The sequence below is a fragment of the Gamsiella multidivaricata genome (assembly GCF_025024155.1).
Source record: "Gamsiella multidivaricata strain RSA 2152 chromosome Unknown BC939scaffold_43, whole genome shotgun sequence".
In the NCBI taxonomy this organism is placed as follows: Eukaryota; Fungi; Mortierellomycota; class Mortierellomycetes; order Mortierellales; family Mortierellaceae; genus Gamsiella; species Gamsiella multidivaricata.
This window is the reverse complement of record NW_026251751.1, coordinates 131,859-146,448: the sequence shown is the minus strand read 5'-3', so window position 1 is coordinate 146,448 and position 14,590 is coordinate 131,859. Positions and strand designations below refer to the sequence as shown.

The 14,590-nt window shown below is 48.2% G+C and overlaps 7 protein-coding genes across 7 annotated transcripts; 5 read left to right on the top strand and 2 right to left on the bottom strand.

Annotated features, from left to right (window-relative positions):
- The first annotated feature begins 665 nt into the window (after positions 1-665).
- Positions 666-1,764, top strand: BC939DRAFT_493939 (glutathione S-transferase). The gene is made up of 2 exons (XM_051559579.1): positions 666-1,085; positions 1,179-1,764. Exons 1-2 carry the CDS (start codon positions 736-738, stop codon positions 1,618-1,620), a joined length of 792 nt encoding a protein of 263 aa, XP_051411002.1. The 5' UTR covers positions 666-735; the 3' UTR covers positions 1,621-1,764.
- BC939DRAFT_455184 (cyclophilin-like domain-containing protein) lies at positions 1,726-2,970 on the bottom strand. The gene is made up of 5 exons (XM_051556159.1): positions 2,782-2,970; positions 2,557-2,651; positions 2,336-2,447; positions 2,121-2,246; positions 1,726-1,964 (listed from the first exon to the last, which is right to left on the bottom strand). Exons 1-5 carry the CDS (start codon positions 2,800-2,802, stop codon positions 1,800-1,802), a joined length of 519 nt encoding a protein of 172 aa, XP_051411001.1. The 5' UTR covers positions 2,803-2,970; the 3' UTR covers positions 1,726-1,799.
- Positions 2,971-3,112: 142 nt separating this feature from the next.
- BC939DRAFT_504237 (uncharacterized protein) lies at positions 3,113-4,609 on the top strand (the record flags this gene model as incomplete). The annotated part of the gene is made up of 3 exons (XM_051560500.1): positions 3,113-3,234; positions 3,376-3,426; positions 3,553-4,609. 3 exons carry the CDS (start codon positions 3,113-3,115, stop codon positions 4,607-4,609), a joined length of 1,230 nt encoding a protein of 409 aa, XP_051411000.1.
- A 2,740-nt stretch (positions 4,610-7,349) lies between these two features.
- Positions 7,350-9,272, bottom strand: BC939DRAFT_504235 (uncharacterized protein; the record flags this gene model as incomplete). Its single annotated transcript, XM_051560499.1, has 2 exons — positions 7,350-8,897; positions 9,000-9,272. The coding sequence occupies 2 exons, from the start codon at positions 9,270-9,272 to the stop codon at positions 7,350-7,352; spliced, it is 1,821 nt and encodes a 606-aa protein (XP_051410999.1).
- A 311-nt stretch (positions 9,273-9,583) lies between these two features.
- BC939DRAFT_202082 (uncharacterized protein) lies at positions 9,584-11,279 on the top strand. Its single transcript, XM_051550623.1, has 7 exons — positions 9,584-9,811; positions 9,904-9,967; positions 10,058-10,159; positions 10,245-10,420; positions 10,562-10,772; positions 10,861-10,959; positions 11,055-11,279. Exons 1-7 carry the CDS (start codon positions 9,675-9,677, stop codon positions 11,190-11,192), a joined length of 927 nt encoding a protein of 308 aa, XP_051410998.1. The 5' UTR covers positions 9,584-9,674; the 3' UTR covers positions 11,193-11,279.
- BC939DRAFT_202083 (uncharacterized protein) lies at positions 11,280-13,077 on the top strand. Its single transcript, XM_051550624.1, has 6 exons — positions 11,280-11,564; positions 11,659-11,705; positions 11,792-11,904; positions 11,998-12,493; positions 12,794-12,868; positions 12,956-13,077. Exons 1-5 carry the CDS (start codon positions 11,367-11,369, stop codon positions 12,795-12,797), a joined length of 858 nt encoding a protein of 285 aa, XP_051410997.1. The 5' UTR covers positions 11,280-11,366; the 3' UTR covers positions 12,798-12,868; positions 12,956-13,077.
- On the top strand, positions 12,695-13,815 carry BC939DRAFT_202088 (uncharacterized protein). Its single transcript, XM_051550625.1, has 2 exons — positions 12,695-12,868; positions 12,956-13,815. The coding sequence occupies exons 1-2, from the start codon at positions 12,797-12,799 to the stop codon at positions 13,772-13,774; spliced, it is 891 nt and encodes a 296-aa protein (XP_051410996.1). The 5' UTR covers positions 12,695-12,796; the 3' UTR covers positions 13,775-13,815.
- The last annotated feature ends 775 nt before the right edge of the window (positions 13,816-14,590 follow it).

Here is a 14,590-nt window from a genome sequence, read left to right as displayed (position 1 = left end):
GATCATTTCATCCCCTCCACCCCCTCCCCACCAAAAAAAAAAAAAAAAAAAAAAAAAGTCGATAGTTGACACGGTATTTCACCGCTAACGATCCCTAGATATCTAATCACCCAGTCATCTGTCACTGTCATCGCTATAGCTATACTCAATAAGCATCATGAGTAGGGATTGCTTGGGGGGAGCACTGCCTGTTGCGGTTGTTTTTGTTTGCTTCTGTGGCATATGGACCTACTTGAATGGTGCTGTTGCACTATATGTAGGCGACCGTTTGACGAAACAGACGCGCCGCGTACTCACGTGTAGATCCCAAACGGACTCAATGAGCTTTCACAGGAAAAAAAAAAAGGGAGAGTGATAATAAAAAAAAAATGGTGTGATCTGCACAAATGTTCGCCTCATTTTTCATTTCTTCATTGTTGTCCCTCTGTAAGCACGGATGATGGCCGTTGCTGAGTCTTGCACCGCGCTGCTTAATAATGGAAGTGGAGAAGCAAAGGAAGGATGGTGCAATTCGTGCTCAGATAGCTCAGATGGCTCTGTTGCACCAGAGTTCGCATAAATGATACTACTGACGTCGTCAAAAGCCGCGCTTAATAATGGGATGCGTATGGAGCATTTGGGAGGTTTCGATCGGGCGATCCAACCCGGGCTCCAATTGGCTGGCCATTTCGAATCCTGGAATCTTGTTTAGCCCTTCTCTTTCTGCAACATTGCAGAGTATAAAAGGGGCCATGGATGCTCCCACACTACCAGTCCCCATTCTTTTCACTATTCACTTTCTCTCTCTCTCTCTTATCCCGCCATTTTCTTTTGCCTAAAGATATTACCACCATGACTGCCCAAAAGTTCGTCCTCTACAACTCTGACCTCTGCCCCTATGCTGCCCGTGCTGTCATCGCAGCAGCAGAGACCAACACTGAACACGAGGTCGTCTCCATCGATCTCTCTGTCCCCCGTCCTGACTGGTACCTCAAGGATATCAACCCCTATGGCCAGGTCCCTGCCTTGAAGGTCGACGACAAGCACATCATTCTCGAGTCGCTCTTCGTTGCCGAGTACTTGGCTGATCTCCATCCCGAGGCTGGGTAAGTTCTCCAGCAGAGCTGAACTAATATCGAAATATCCCAAGACGACAATGGCTAATTCATTCTCCACCAATTTTCAAAAAATAAAACCAGTCTCCTCCCTTCGGATCCCCTGCAGCGTGCTCAGACCCGCTACTTGATCCACCACTGGGGTGCCCGCACCCAGCCTGTTCACCACAAGACTGCCTTCACCCTCGACAGCGCCGAGGCCGCCAAGCACCGCGAGGAATTGATTGTCGAGCTCGGAAAGTTCAACAAGTTGTTGCTTAATGCACACCGCAAGGAGACCGATGGCGAGGGATCCTTCTTCTTGGGCAACAAGTTCACGTTCGCAGATCTGGCGATCGCTCCCTTCCTGGCCCGATTCTTTCTCCTCACCCAATACAACGGAGTTAAGGACATCACTGTAGAGAGCAACCCGGAGCTGAAGCGCTTCTTTGAATGGAAGGATGCGGTTCTTGAGAGGAGCACTGTTCAGAAAGCTACACCTAGCCAAGAGACTTTGGTCCAAAGCTACCGCAAGTGGCTCAAGTAAAAAATCAGACATTCTGGTGAAACAATAAAACGTTTTTTGTACATATCAACTCCTCGATGGAACAAAAAAAGTAGTCTTATAAGACCATTATTCATCAAATTGTTTGCTACTGCATCTTTGTTTTTTTTATTATTATTGTGATCCACATGTTCGTATCGGCAGCGATCCCATTGAGCGGTCTAATATTCCCCGCACTCGGTAATAACAACCTGCAACTTGGGCTTATTGTTCGGTCCAGTCTGCACGTTTTCGATCTTGCGAAGCGTCAACAGTCCGTCAATCAGCTTTCCGAATACCACATGCCGTCCGTCCAAAAACTCTGTTTTCGTTGACGTGATAAAGAACTAGTGTATATCCGTCAAAGAGGTAGATACAAAATAAATATTAGCAATCCCTTGTTCCCAGCAGCAGCCAAAAAAAAAAAAAAAAAAAAAAAAAAAAAGAAGGGGCCTTGTATCACTCAAGAAATGAAAGGTTCCACAAGAGGAGGGGAGCGTTACCTGGCATCCGTTTGTGTTTGGTCCACTGTTGGCCATGGACAGCAATCCTGGTCCCGTATGTTTGATCGTAAAGTTCTCGTCCGCAAACTTTTCGCCGTAAATACTCATTGATCCTGTACCATCGCCCTACAAACGCCCGTATCGAAAGAATCCCTGTCAGTATACAATCGTCTGAAAAAGAATGATGGTCGGTGTCTATATTTTTGCTGCTGTACCTTGAGGAAGTCGCCGCCCTGGATCATGAAATCCTTGATGACTCTGTGAAATGTACATCCCTTGTATCCCTGTGGCACACCGTTCTTTTTATATTCGCCTGTGCAGAGTTGTCTATTTCAAAAAGAATACGATAGATATCAAATGTCAGGACTTGGAATTGTTCGACAAATTTGCGCTACTTTTGATATATATCGCTACCCTCCCTCCCATGACTTTTTACCTAAAGTTCTCGGCGGTCTTTGGCACAACATCCGCAAAGAGCTCCATCTTCATGCGGCCAGCTGGTCTGCCGCCAATGGAGACATCAAAAAATACCTATTGGTATTGTGGTGGGCATCAAGAGATATGAACGCAGTCGAGTGTCAGTTTGTGGCGCGTTTTTTTTTATCCTTCACAGCAAGTCCTGTTAGTTGATGCAAGCGTTCCTGTTGGTCCAAGAGCATACAATGGGATTTGGTTGCGACATTTATGGCGGTGAACTTGAGGTGAATAATGAAGAGCAGAGAGAAGGTGAAGGGGGACGGTTGAAGTGATGGAAGAGAAGCAAAGAAGCTATGCACCATGCGAGCACCAGACACTATTACAGGATTCGGTGGCTTGCAGTGGGAGGAGGCAACAAACATCCTGGGAGACTTGAAGCAAACCTGATCACCTTTTAACAGCCCCTCATTGGGACACACCCGACGACAGACCTTAAAGGACAGGATTCTGGAAAACGACGGCTCCAAACACATTCTTGAGAAGTGACTACTTGGAACGACGGCTGCATAACAGGAATGTCATTGAATCAGAAACAAGGGAAGGGTGCTGTTACGCACTCGGGCGGCATGCGCGCAGAAGCCAAAAAGACCAAGGTTGTGTTCAAGAACGTACTCGATACGCCTTTTAATATTCCATGGTAACGAATTGCAGCGGAATTTGGATGCGGATGTAATTTCCTGGGATGTCCGTTAATCGTCAAAGGAGACGAGTTTTTTTTCTTTTCTTTGCATACATACATCTTGACCTAACATGCCCCATGTTTGCGATATAAAAACAGGCCTGAGGTGACAAGCGAGGACAATACGATTGTTCTGGATGTTCTTTGCGAGTACGTATTGGCCATCGAACTAGGAGCTGCATCGTGTTTTTAGGAACTTTCAGTGCCTTGTTATTTTTGTCGTTCTGCTGACCTGAATGCGCTTCTCTGGTAACCTGCTCGCTCACGTCCTGGTAGTCTCTTGAAGCCGATCCGCGAGCTCCACAATACCCACCATAATAGGAGCTCGATCAAACCAAAGCAGGAAAAATCAGGGAAGGCATCTAAAAAGGCATCGAGCGACAGTAATAGCACAGCATCATCAGGGCCAAATCCCGCATTAGCCTCCATGAATGAAGAAACACCAAAGTCATCATCAGCGCCCCAGTCACTACCACCACCTGAAATATTGAGATCCACCGTTATCGGAATTAATGCCATAACCAAGGCTCTGGAACGGTCTATCGACAACATATCATCACACCCTGCACCCAGCGCTATCTTCATTTGCAAGGGCGATCTGGTACCAGCACATCTGTATTCACATCTGGGTCCCATGGTCGCCATGCTTCCAGGAACAGTGCTTTTCCCGTTTTTGAGAGGTTCAGAAAGGAAATTGAGCGAGGCACTAGGAATGCCTGCGGTTGGCGCGGTGGCGATTAAGGCAGGATCTAAGGAAGCAGAGGGTCTGATCATGATCCTCGGACGGATAGTTGAGCCTATCATGGTATCATGGTTGCCCAAGGTCACGTCCCCGGTAGCGAAACAGCCGAAAAAGGCAAAGTCGTCAGCGGGAGCAAAGGTGGTGGCTGCAGAATCGAGTCAGGCAGTAACGACATCGACAGCAACATCGGCAGCAATCGCAAATTCGACCTTAGCTTCATTGACAACAGCAGAAACCCCTGTGGTTTTGACAACGTCTACGTCAGTTATTTCCGAGACGACAACGACAACGACAGCGACAACGATGGCAGCAACGGCGGGTACGACCCCAAGGACACAAAAGAGTTCTGTGGACTGGATTGCGACGAATATCAAATCGATCAAGACAACCATGCCAATCGTTGTGAAGACACCAAAGCCGGCAGTGGCTCCTACTGGTGGCAAGGGTCAAAATAGCAGTGGCGGAAAAGGAAAGAACCCGCAGCAGCAACAGCAGCAACAGCAGCAGTTGAATCAAGCAAAGGGCAAGAGACCTGCTTTGGACGGTGGAGCTCAGGGTCGAGGCAAGGGCAAGAGGCCTAGGACCGACTGAGTGTTTATTTCGCAATAAATCGCACCCTGTACATTACTTCGAGCCAACTGAACACACTCTCTTGACATTTCCAGATAAGCATAACCTTTGACTTTCTTCATATTGATGGAAGGCACGATTGCACTGCAGGAGTACCGTACACTTGCCTGATAGGTTTTAACGCATAATGGAGTGTGGAGGCGCTGCACTGAATATATTCAGAAATAAGCCGCGCCTCCAATGAAATGTTTTACTGAACAAGAATATGAAGTGGTAAGGCATGTTCTTAGGGCGGCTACCTGGACGAAATCAATGAGAAGGGTAGCCTAGATCAAAGTATGAGGATCTGTTTCGTAGTTGTCCCTTCAATTTGCACAGCCCCAGATCGCTGTCAAAAGTGCTAAAAGCAATTAAAGTTTCGAACTATCCAAATGTAGAAAGGCAAGCAATCCGCTTGGGCTGATTCAATTTAACCGCACGCTGCCCTCCATCGGTTATTATGGCTATTTCAGGGGAATAAGCTCTAGACTGTGGGGTTTCCGAGCATACAGAGGGGTGTATTTTACATATCCCATGCTGCACCCGCAAAGGAATCAACCTGCATTTTCGCACGCTCGTGCGGTGTTGTCTACAGTCAGCGGCGAACCCTCACACACACCATCACCAACGGTGGCGGCGTCTCGACTGACGCCTCCTACCACGCCAGCGCACGTCTGTGCACTACATGCGTCGGCCAATGCAGTGGTAATATTTTGCCATAGAGTTGCAACCATTCCAACGATACCGACTGTAGTGGTGGTTGCGTAAGTCTCCCTATCACGGATCAGACTTGTCAGGCTGAGCGTTGACAGGGGTAGTACGAGACCCCAGGCAGCCTGATCTATTGCGCTGTCCAAGTTCAGTACGACGCCCTCAGCTGCAATAGTACCTACCTCAACGTCATCTAGCGCCTGGACACTGAGGTTGTCAATTCGCCAGCGCAAATGTTTGAGACTAGAGGCTTTGGAGAAGTATCGTGTATGTCTATCAATCAGTACGTTAGAAAGCACAAAGGCATCAAAAGTCCGGCCTGCAGCGGACAGAGTGACAACTACTGTGCACGTGCCGGGAGTCACGTAGGGCAAAGTGGCGTGTTTTATCCATGCTGCCGATTCCGAAAACGAAGAGCGTTTATGCAGCCAGCTACGTAGCTAACACGAACTCATCACTAACTGCAGTTCCGATAGTGAATGAGCTTGAACACCATTAATATCATGTTCTGCAGCGGTTTTCCAACCGAGACAATTATTGACATAGCTATAGATGGTAACGATGTTCTCTGGGTCATTGATCCGCTGAACAGCTTCTATATCTCGACCTTGCCGCGGATGACCGCCTGGGGAGATGAGATAAGGTACACTGGCGCCACTCATGGCCTGCCATAGTGGTTTTTATAGCTGCATAAGGATCCTTGATGGCTATGGCAGCATCGGCGATGGCAGTAGGCTGAACAATATCTTTACCAACAAGGCATGTTTGGCCGAGCCTCTCAGTGTATCGTTATTTTACATGTGCCCGTATGTTTCGAGCCATCTGAGGCCAACCAGACAAGATATCCTGGCCATCTTAAGCTACTAGTAAACCATCTTGAGGACGGACATAACATGAATATATACAGAGTAAAACGGAACATAAACTTCATCGTCAATGGCTTGATAGCTAAAGAAGAGGGGGGTCATCGCACGAATGAAGTACATAATAGCTGGGATCCATTTTTGAGTAACACTGAGGGATCACTGCGGCACCTGTGCCAGTTTTCTACATGTATTCTATTTTACATATGATAAAAAGCGGCTGTGTTGCCTAAAAACGAAACAAACGAAACAAAGCTACCCTGCTCTCAGTCGCATCGACTAATGCTTGAAGTGTCAACAAAAAAAAAACCTGCATATATATCTGGTTCCCGCAGACAGTTTTTCTAACGAGGCTACGTTCGCCAGCAGCGTTGGGACATGCGCTTCTCTTCCTTGCACCAATGCCAATTCCATTCATCTATGAAACGCTTTTCGCATCGTACGTTATGAGGACAGCGAAGGCGAAGATGATGACGAGGATGACTGGGCAGATGCTGCGGTCGTTACTGCTGCTCTAGCTGCTGACGACGCTGCGGCAGCATTAGAAAGCGCTATCCTGGGTCGCTTGTAGAGTCTTGGCGGTTGTGGTGTTCCAGTCTCAGATCCTGTTGGCGTTGATGGTCTCTTTTGCTGCTCCGTGTTTCTCGCCGTAACCTGTGGTGTGATAGCATCAAATCCGATTAGTATTTGCTTCAGTCACCATGGTTCGCAGTGTTTTTTGGTCCGCTGCTCGCAAAAGGCTGACCGCCTTGTCGCTGGACTGACCTGTTTCTTGTGTCGAATCGCTGCCAGAATGAGATTTTCATCATTGCTTGGGAGGACTACTGGAACGGAATCGAGATTTGACATCATCAGATCTACCATTCAGCTACATACTTTTCCATTGCCGTTCGGTGCAAAGTCATGCAAATGATAAATATACCTTGGTGCGGAGTCTGGTCGACGGTGGTGAAGAAGGGTCGGTTTTGGGCGTGCCCTGTGCTCCGTACCTTCTCGTATGTTGCTGCCGAGAATGCGTTTGTCTTCGAGGGCAGGTTCCGCAGATACTCCATGGTCTGTCCAAAGTTGAAAAAGTGAGGTTGGTGGCAACAGAATAAAAATTAGGTATTTCAGGATGCGTAGACTAGCAATGAACAAACCTCAATTTTTTATTCTTCGGTCTTTGTACTGCTAAGAATATTGCGTCGGGTCGCCTTAAAGGCTTGGGCCTCTTCCTCCTCTTGTTGCTCCCGCTGTTCTTTGCGCTTTTCCGCAATCAACTCCTTGGCCTTCTCGGCTTCGACGATCTCTCGAAGGATGGATGTAACTTTGACAATGTTCTTCTTGTACTTTGCAGAGACAGGTACGACCCTGATATCGTGGTCCGCTGATTCAGCGCCTGGGGCAGCAGTACGGCGCTTGGCCCATTCGTCATGCACCAGCTTCTGGAACAACTGCAGGTTCTTGGGCGCAACCTCGGTAACATCTGCCTTGTTGGCAATGATCATGGAGGGCTTTCTTGTGAGTCCAGGCTGATATGCTTCCAGTTCATCCAAGAGCGTCTTCCAGTCCTCGAACGGCTGACTATATTCTGGGTCAACAGAGGCGGGGTCCTGATCTTGTTGCGATTGTAGTTGTTGCTGTGGTGCTTCAGCGTTCTCATTCTCGTACTCTTCCTCCGGTGTCCAGTCATCAACACCCTTGATTTTTCTCTTGATTCCAAACTCGGCCGCAATGTCGATCACATAGACTAGCACTTTGCTTCGCTCCACATGTCGCAAGAACGAGTGACCCAGTCCAACGTTTCGATGTGCCCCTCGGATCAGTCCCGGGATGTCGGCAACCTTGACTTGGTACGAGTCAGAATAGTCCACGGTACCGATATAGGGATTCAGAGTCGTGAAAGGATATGGCGCAATGGCTGGGTGAGCGTTCGAGACCGCCTGTAAGAACGTCGATTTGCCGGCATTGGGCAATCCCACGAGACCCGCGTCTGCAATGGTCTTCAGTTCCAGTGTAAGCCATCTCGTCTGACCTTCACGTCCTCGGGTGGCATATTTTGGTGCACGATTCTGCGTTGTTAAAAAGTGTGGATTACCATATCCACCTCCACCTCCACGCGCAATCATGAACTGTGTCTGATCCTCTGTATGCTCATTCACGTCTAGCAAAAGAGGTTTCTTGCTCATGGCTACTCTCCTGGCTTCAACGATCCGATCTTCTTCTGCGACCCACGCCTGTGCCTCGTCAAAGTAATTGACTTTGCCCTCTGGCAGTGTCGTCCAAGCGTTCGTCAGTCTCGGATACAAGACCCATCTTTTAGACATCTCTTTCTCCTTAGCCTCGAGTTCACCCAGTTCCAATGATTTGTGGAACGGATCGTCGTCCTCGTTCTCTGCGTTATGTTCCTTCTCGGGCGATGGCACCTCCCGGATGATGGTTCCCATAGGAACCTTGATGAGCAGGTCCTTGCCTGCATGCCCATGCATGAGCGAGCCCTTCCCGTGGACGCCTCGTGGCGCAGCGGCAGTGTGGGGGACGTGTTGAAGCGATGTCTCGTTCGAAGATGCCTCAAAGATCACGTTGCCGCCTCGACCACCATTTCCACCGTTGGGCTGTCCAAACGCGACGAACTTTTCGCGATGGAAAGAGACGCAACCATCACCACCCTGACCTCCGGAGACTTTGATTCTGCAGAAATCAACAAAATTCCTTCCCTTTAATAAAGTGTGTGAGAAAAAGTAAAGGTACATGGCTGATCAGATCGGCATCCTAGCGCGTAACCAAGGGAGAATAATAAATGATTAAAGTAAACATACCTTGGCACGAAGTTTCCACTCAACACCCTTGGCACGTCCTCGGGGCTCTGCTGTGTAATCTGGTAATCCATCAACTGTCTCTACGGGTGCATTCTCATCCGTATCATCGGCGCTGTTGCTGCCGGCGTCCTGTGCGCGTGCAATAAGCGAGACGGAGCTAAACGGTCTCGCTCCTACATGTGCATATGAACTTGAATCTGTATAAACTCGGTGGCAGGCCCTTGCAGAGCGTTGGACGCCGTGAGCTGCTCGTGAATTGAGAATCTTGTGCATGGTTGAATGTGGGAACGTGAAATCCTTTTTTTTTTCACGCAGATCAGCGGTGCTTTTGCACCCACAGCTGTCTTCTTTAATTGCAAAGCGTAGTCGTTCTTCGATTGATTGCATGACAATGCCATTCTCTACCTGCAACGCAGATTTCCCTTGTAATTGCATGATGACTGCTCCCTAGCTGCAAGGCGAAGTCATTCCTCAACTGCAAAGTTGCCTGCATTCACCTCCACCAATTCGTTACCCTCCCCACCTTTTCGCCTTCCGCTTTTCTATCAAGCACCAGCCTTCAATAGAATAGAATACACTGGGCAGTTGCTTCCTTGCATCGGTCTTCAGAACATCTCCTCATCCATTACTAGCGTCCTGAACGCTGTAAAAAAAATAAAAAAAGAGAGGCAAGACATGCCATTAACTCCAGGACGATTCGTCTTTTGCGAACGTGGTCGCATCATTGACATCTGCAGGAATGTGGATGGCATCCGCATCGACAACACAGAGGCCAAGCTGGAGGGCTATCAAGTATACCTTGTGGAACAATGGTAGAACGTCATTCGGACCCGAGCGCCGCGCCTGTGACTTTTTTAGGATTCATATATGCTCACTCATTGTTTCGGTTGAATATCATTGACAGGGCTATCGAACGGAATCGAGAAGTCGCTACAGCTGTATCTTTCACTGGAGATCCTGTCCATAAGGTCTGAAAGTCGATACTATTGTAAGGACTTGGCGATTTTATGCCCAATGGCCTAGCGATCTCTGACCTGTGAGCATGTTATATCAACCAGATTCTAGTGGTCGCCATCACGATTGAACATCAGGATGTTTTCTGTCCGAGGCTAGAGAGAGTGTTTGAAAATCTGCGGGAAGAAAAAGCACGGCCAAAGGAGGTATGAAGCAACAGCCTTCCCAACAGTGTCCCACACGATATCGTCTTCAGTTCCACATTTATTGACCATTTTCATGTGATGTTAGACACCCAATGGTCAACTCTTTGTAACGAATCTCAGCTTGTTTGCGTCGTCACTCAACATTGTCCTTGTGCCACATGAGGGCGATTTTGATTTTTACAAACGACGATTCTATCTCAATCTCAACCTCAGGAGAATGGGTTGCAGTGGCCGAAGTGCACTCACGTCAAAGTCTCCAAGGTAGGCACATTCGGACCCGCCAATCACCGTCAATTTCACATGCGGTTATGGTAGATACCAGATAGCTCTTTGATATCGATAAGCAAAGCCGACTCACATGTCAATGGTGCCCGCTCTATCTTCTTTATTGTGTGTGTATAGCGATGCCCAGCGGGAGAAATTCAATCAGCTTTACAAGATCTCGGACCTGACAGACTTTGAAGAGACAGTGATCCGGCTAGTGGGTCTTGTGCAAAACAGTCTGTACATTTTTGGACATTTTAACCTGTCAGACGTCGATGGACTGCTGTGTAACGCTACGAAGGAGGGCCTCGATGAGTTTTATGATATCTTCCTCAGCTCCAAGTTCCAGGTACGATTTTTAGTCTGTATCTCATGCCGAAGCAATCGTGAGTTATGGCACATTGCTAATTGCAGATTCCTGTGTGCACTGACGATAGAGACTCTACTTGGAAAGCGCATTGGACCCCGGCGTCCTAGCAGGGATGTTTAGCAAGCTGTGGAACATAAGAGGGAAATTACAGCATCTGGTCAACAACGTAAGGAAGCCATCCTTGCAGGAGACGGGACTAGCGGATGACATATGGATCAAGGTGGTTTTTGACGTTCATCTCTATCATCCTTGAATCTTTAGGTACCGAAAGATCCGTTCGCAGAACCAGTAGCATTCCTAAACGCCGTCAAGGCATTCCAGGTGCGTTTACAAGGATTAAGCATTGGAAGTTTAAGCGAGGAGAAGGACCTCGTTTCTCAGGCACAAGTTTCCGAGTGAACTGACGAAGATATGCGATCGGGAAATTCATAGATCAAGAAGCCGGATATAAAGGCCCGTTTCTTGGACTTGAAGACAGTCGAAGCTATCGGAGCAGCGTACCATTCATCATTTAATCCGCAGGGCCTGAAGGTGCACAAGGTGCTGAAGTCCAAGATCGAGGATTTCTCTGGAATGACGGCGGTAAACCCTGAGGGTGAGACCACGGATCTTGAGGTGTTTGCGAAACATATCCATGCGGACTCACTGAAGCAGGTCTGGAGAGGAAAGCCCAAGCATAAACCTGATATGGCAGACGCACTGGCAAATGGCGACTGGCTGACGGGAGGCAAGGAACTGGGCAAGAGTTTGGTCCGTGGGCTGGCAAAGACTGTAAGTACCAGACGGTTATGTAATAGATATCGCATCGGGTTGAAGTCATTCTTAATGGCGCTAATCGTGATCGAAATGGCTTACATGCAACCAGTCCCGAGAGACGAAGAATGCATCTCAGTCTCTAAAGAATATAGCGGCGTAAGTGTCAAGCACGCGCATTGTTTGTGTGCTTCATGTTATAATCTCATTAATAGCTAACGGTCTTTTTTGCTCTCGGGTAACAGCGGAAAAAATCGCCAATCGCTTTTAATGCCTAAAGGAAAACTACCGATTATGTCCAATATGAAAGAAGGATTCGTTACGGACGAAACATTGGTTACCTCAACGCCTGTCGATGGTAAGCCAGGAGCAGACCTTTCTACGCGCATAATCTTGTGTTAATATTATTTCTTCCGCTTCGATCGAATAACACCTCTGTTTTGTTCTCCAGGTTATAGCACTAAGCTGGAAGATGAAAGAAATGACGACTACGAGACTGACGAGGCGCCGGCTTCAACCGTTATTGGCGAATCTACAACGAACATGCAGGGATCCGAGGAGGAGGCCCCAATAACATCCACAGCGGACGTGACACCTCAGTATTCATCCGTCGCAGCCTTCCCGTCTTTGGATGCCCTCGCATCCTTATTCTCACTAAAACCTGAGCAACCCGGACCGCCAAAGATCACGGAGTTTTATTTAGACAAGGATAGGAGGGGCATTGCTGGGTCATTGAATCCCAGGAAGAGATCCCAATCCATGAGCGGACTGGCAGGTCAGGAGCGACTTTTGGGATGTCGGATCGAGGCGGCACAGGGTAGTGGTGCGATACCTGGAATCATTTGCAATTCTCAAAGGAAAACTATCAAGCACCCAGCGTACAGGAAACGGTCGCAGTCATATTCGTGCCTGGAATGCAAAGATGTCAGCGTTCGTCCGTTGAAAAGGTAAGGATTTGAAGGAAAAGAAGAAAATATACATTCTGCTCCGGACTTATTGACTAATAAGGCTTTATTTGACATTGATATACGGTAGTCTCGTAATAGAATGCGACACGCAGAATTATTATTCGTACCAGCTCTTGAAGGAGAAGGAGGAAACATTGAAAAGCATGTATGAGAGGATGCAGGTAAGGGTCGCGATCGATCGAGGGCGTTGTATTTGCTGAACATGGAACAAGGAATCATATCACTGACGATTGTCAACCATCTTTCGCCCTACACTCCCATGCGCACGATGTGCAATAGGTGATGGAAAAAGAGTTTACTAGCCAGTTGGAATCTCTTCAGACTATACTTAATGAGCGGGGACAGCAATTTGAGGTATGCAATCCAAACCACGTCTACCTCTGTCCGCCTTGTACAACAACGTTAGTATCTAATCTCCATTCTTCATGGCGTATCAAATAGGAGATCGATCGTGAAGCTGACGCGATTTTGGAGGAGCGCAGGCGGCTGCTTGAAGAAGTCAAAGAAAAGGAGCACGCCACGCAGCGGTCTGTGTATCATCTGGAGGGCATGGTCGGCAAGCTAATCGAAATCCGGGACTTCACAGGCGCATTCTTCAACAAAATTTCGTACCTCGATACAAAGCTGCCTGTCTCCCAGAGAAGACTTGCTCTGTGGATGGACAAACTGCAAGCGCTTCAATCGCAGTGGTTCAGGACCATTGGCCGATACATGACCGTCTACGCTCCCAGCGGGATCCGTAACCGGTTTATTGCATGGGAGCGAGATGTGCAGTCTGCGGCGATGAAGGCGCGGGAGCTGCGGGGCGAAGTGAGCGAGATCCAACTCGGAGGGTCAGCTGCTCCGGGATCTGCGGCAACAGCAGCGGCAAATTATGGCGGAACATCCACATCAGCACGCAGTGCCTCCAATGCCTCGCTTGTTAGTAGCATAGCTCGTGCAGGATCTTCAGGAGCACTATCTCAAACCCCTTCTATATCAGTTAGGCCTCACATGGTGACCCCACAGTCTCTCAGGACAGCAGGCGAGGACTCTGAAAAGGATGTGCGTCGGTTCTTACACCAGACCGTGACCGATAGAGCGGATGGCTACGTAATAACGGAGAATGGAGCAGTCTCACACTCTTCGAGAGAATCAGGACCTCGTCCAGGACCGGACTCTGTGTCCAAGAGGTCGTTCCTAAATCTTTCCTCTTTGGAATGGACGCGCAGGAGCACAGGTGGCCATGGCGACACTGCTAGTAGCAAAAAGAACGAATAAAGACCTGTGTGGGCAGCTGCAAAACTGCATTCTTTTCATCATGTACTGAAATAAGCAGCCAGGCAGTATGGAAAGGGCTCTCTTTTTACCCATTGTGGACTACCACCACGACGGGCGCAGTCGATTCTCGTGATTGAAGGTGTCGGTGATGTGGGGTTGCACAAAAGATACAAATATACAGAAGGTGAGAAGTGTTGAGAGCAGACGACTTGAGCCAATTGAAAAACGGATCAATTGGGTAGATTATCGAGAATACACACCGGCGGTGTGGGCATGTCCAAGGCAGGAAAAAAGATACATCTACCAAGGAAACAAAACTCCGTCGTCTGCTGTTTGTGCAAAATACACGGCTTTCCATGCATCAAGGCCGTTTTCGTCGCTCATTTTGCGTACGGATGATGCACATCGGGCATCTACACCGCCTTGCTTATGCATTCTTGGCGCCATTACTCATTATCATATTTATTTCTGTATCTCGCAATTGCCCCGAGTGTGAGTGTAACTAGTCATCTGTGCCTCTAAATGGTAGCAATGGCCCTCGGCAATTATAAAGTCGCAAACAGAAAACATGCACTTAGGGAAGAGCTTTTCTTGGCCAATTGACATACAGCTCTGCGCCCATGCCTGGATGTGCCCATGCTTGGATCTATGGGAAGAACAGACGAATTTAATTAGCTTGACCGTTAGCAATAAATATCTCGACTGGTAGCAGGTATGCAAAGCTGTATCATGCAATTGAACATACATGGCATATCCATGTCCTCTTGGAGCATGCGCCTCATTTTCTTGTACACAGACGCGTCGGCCAAATGCATC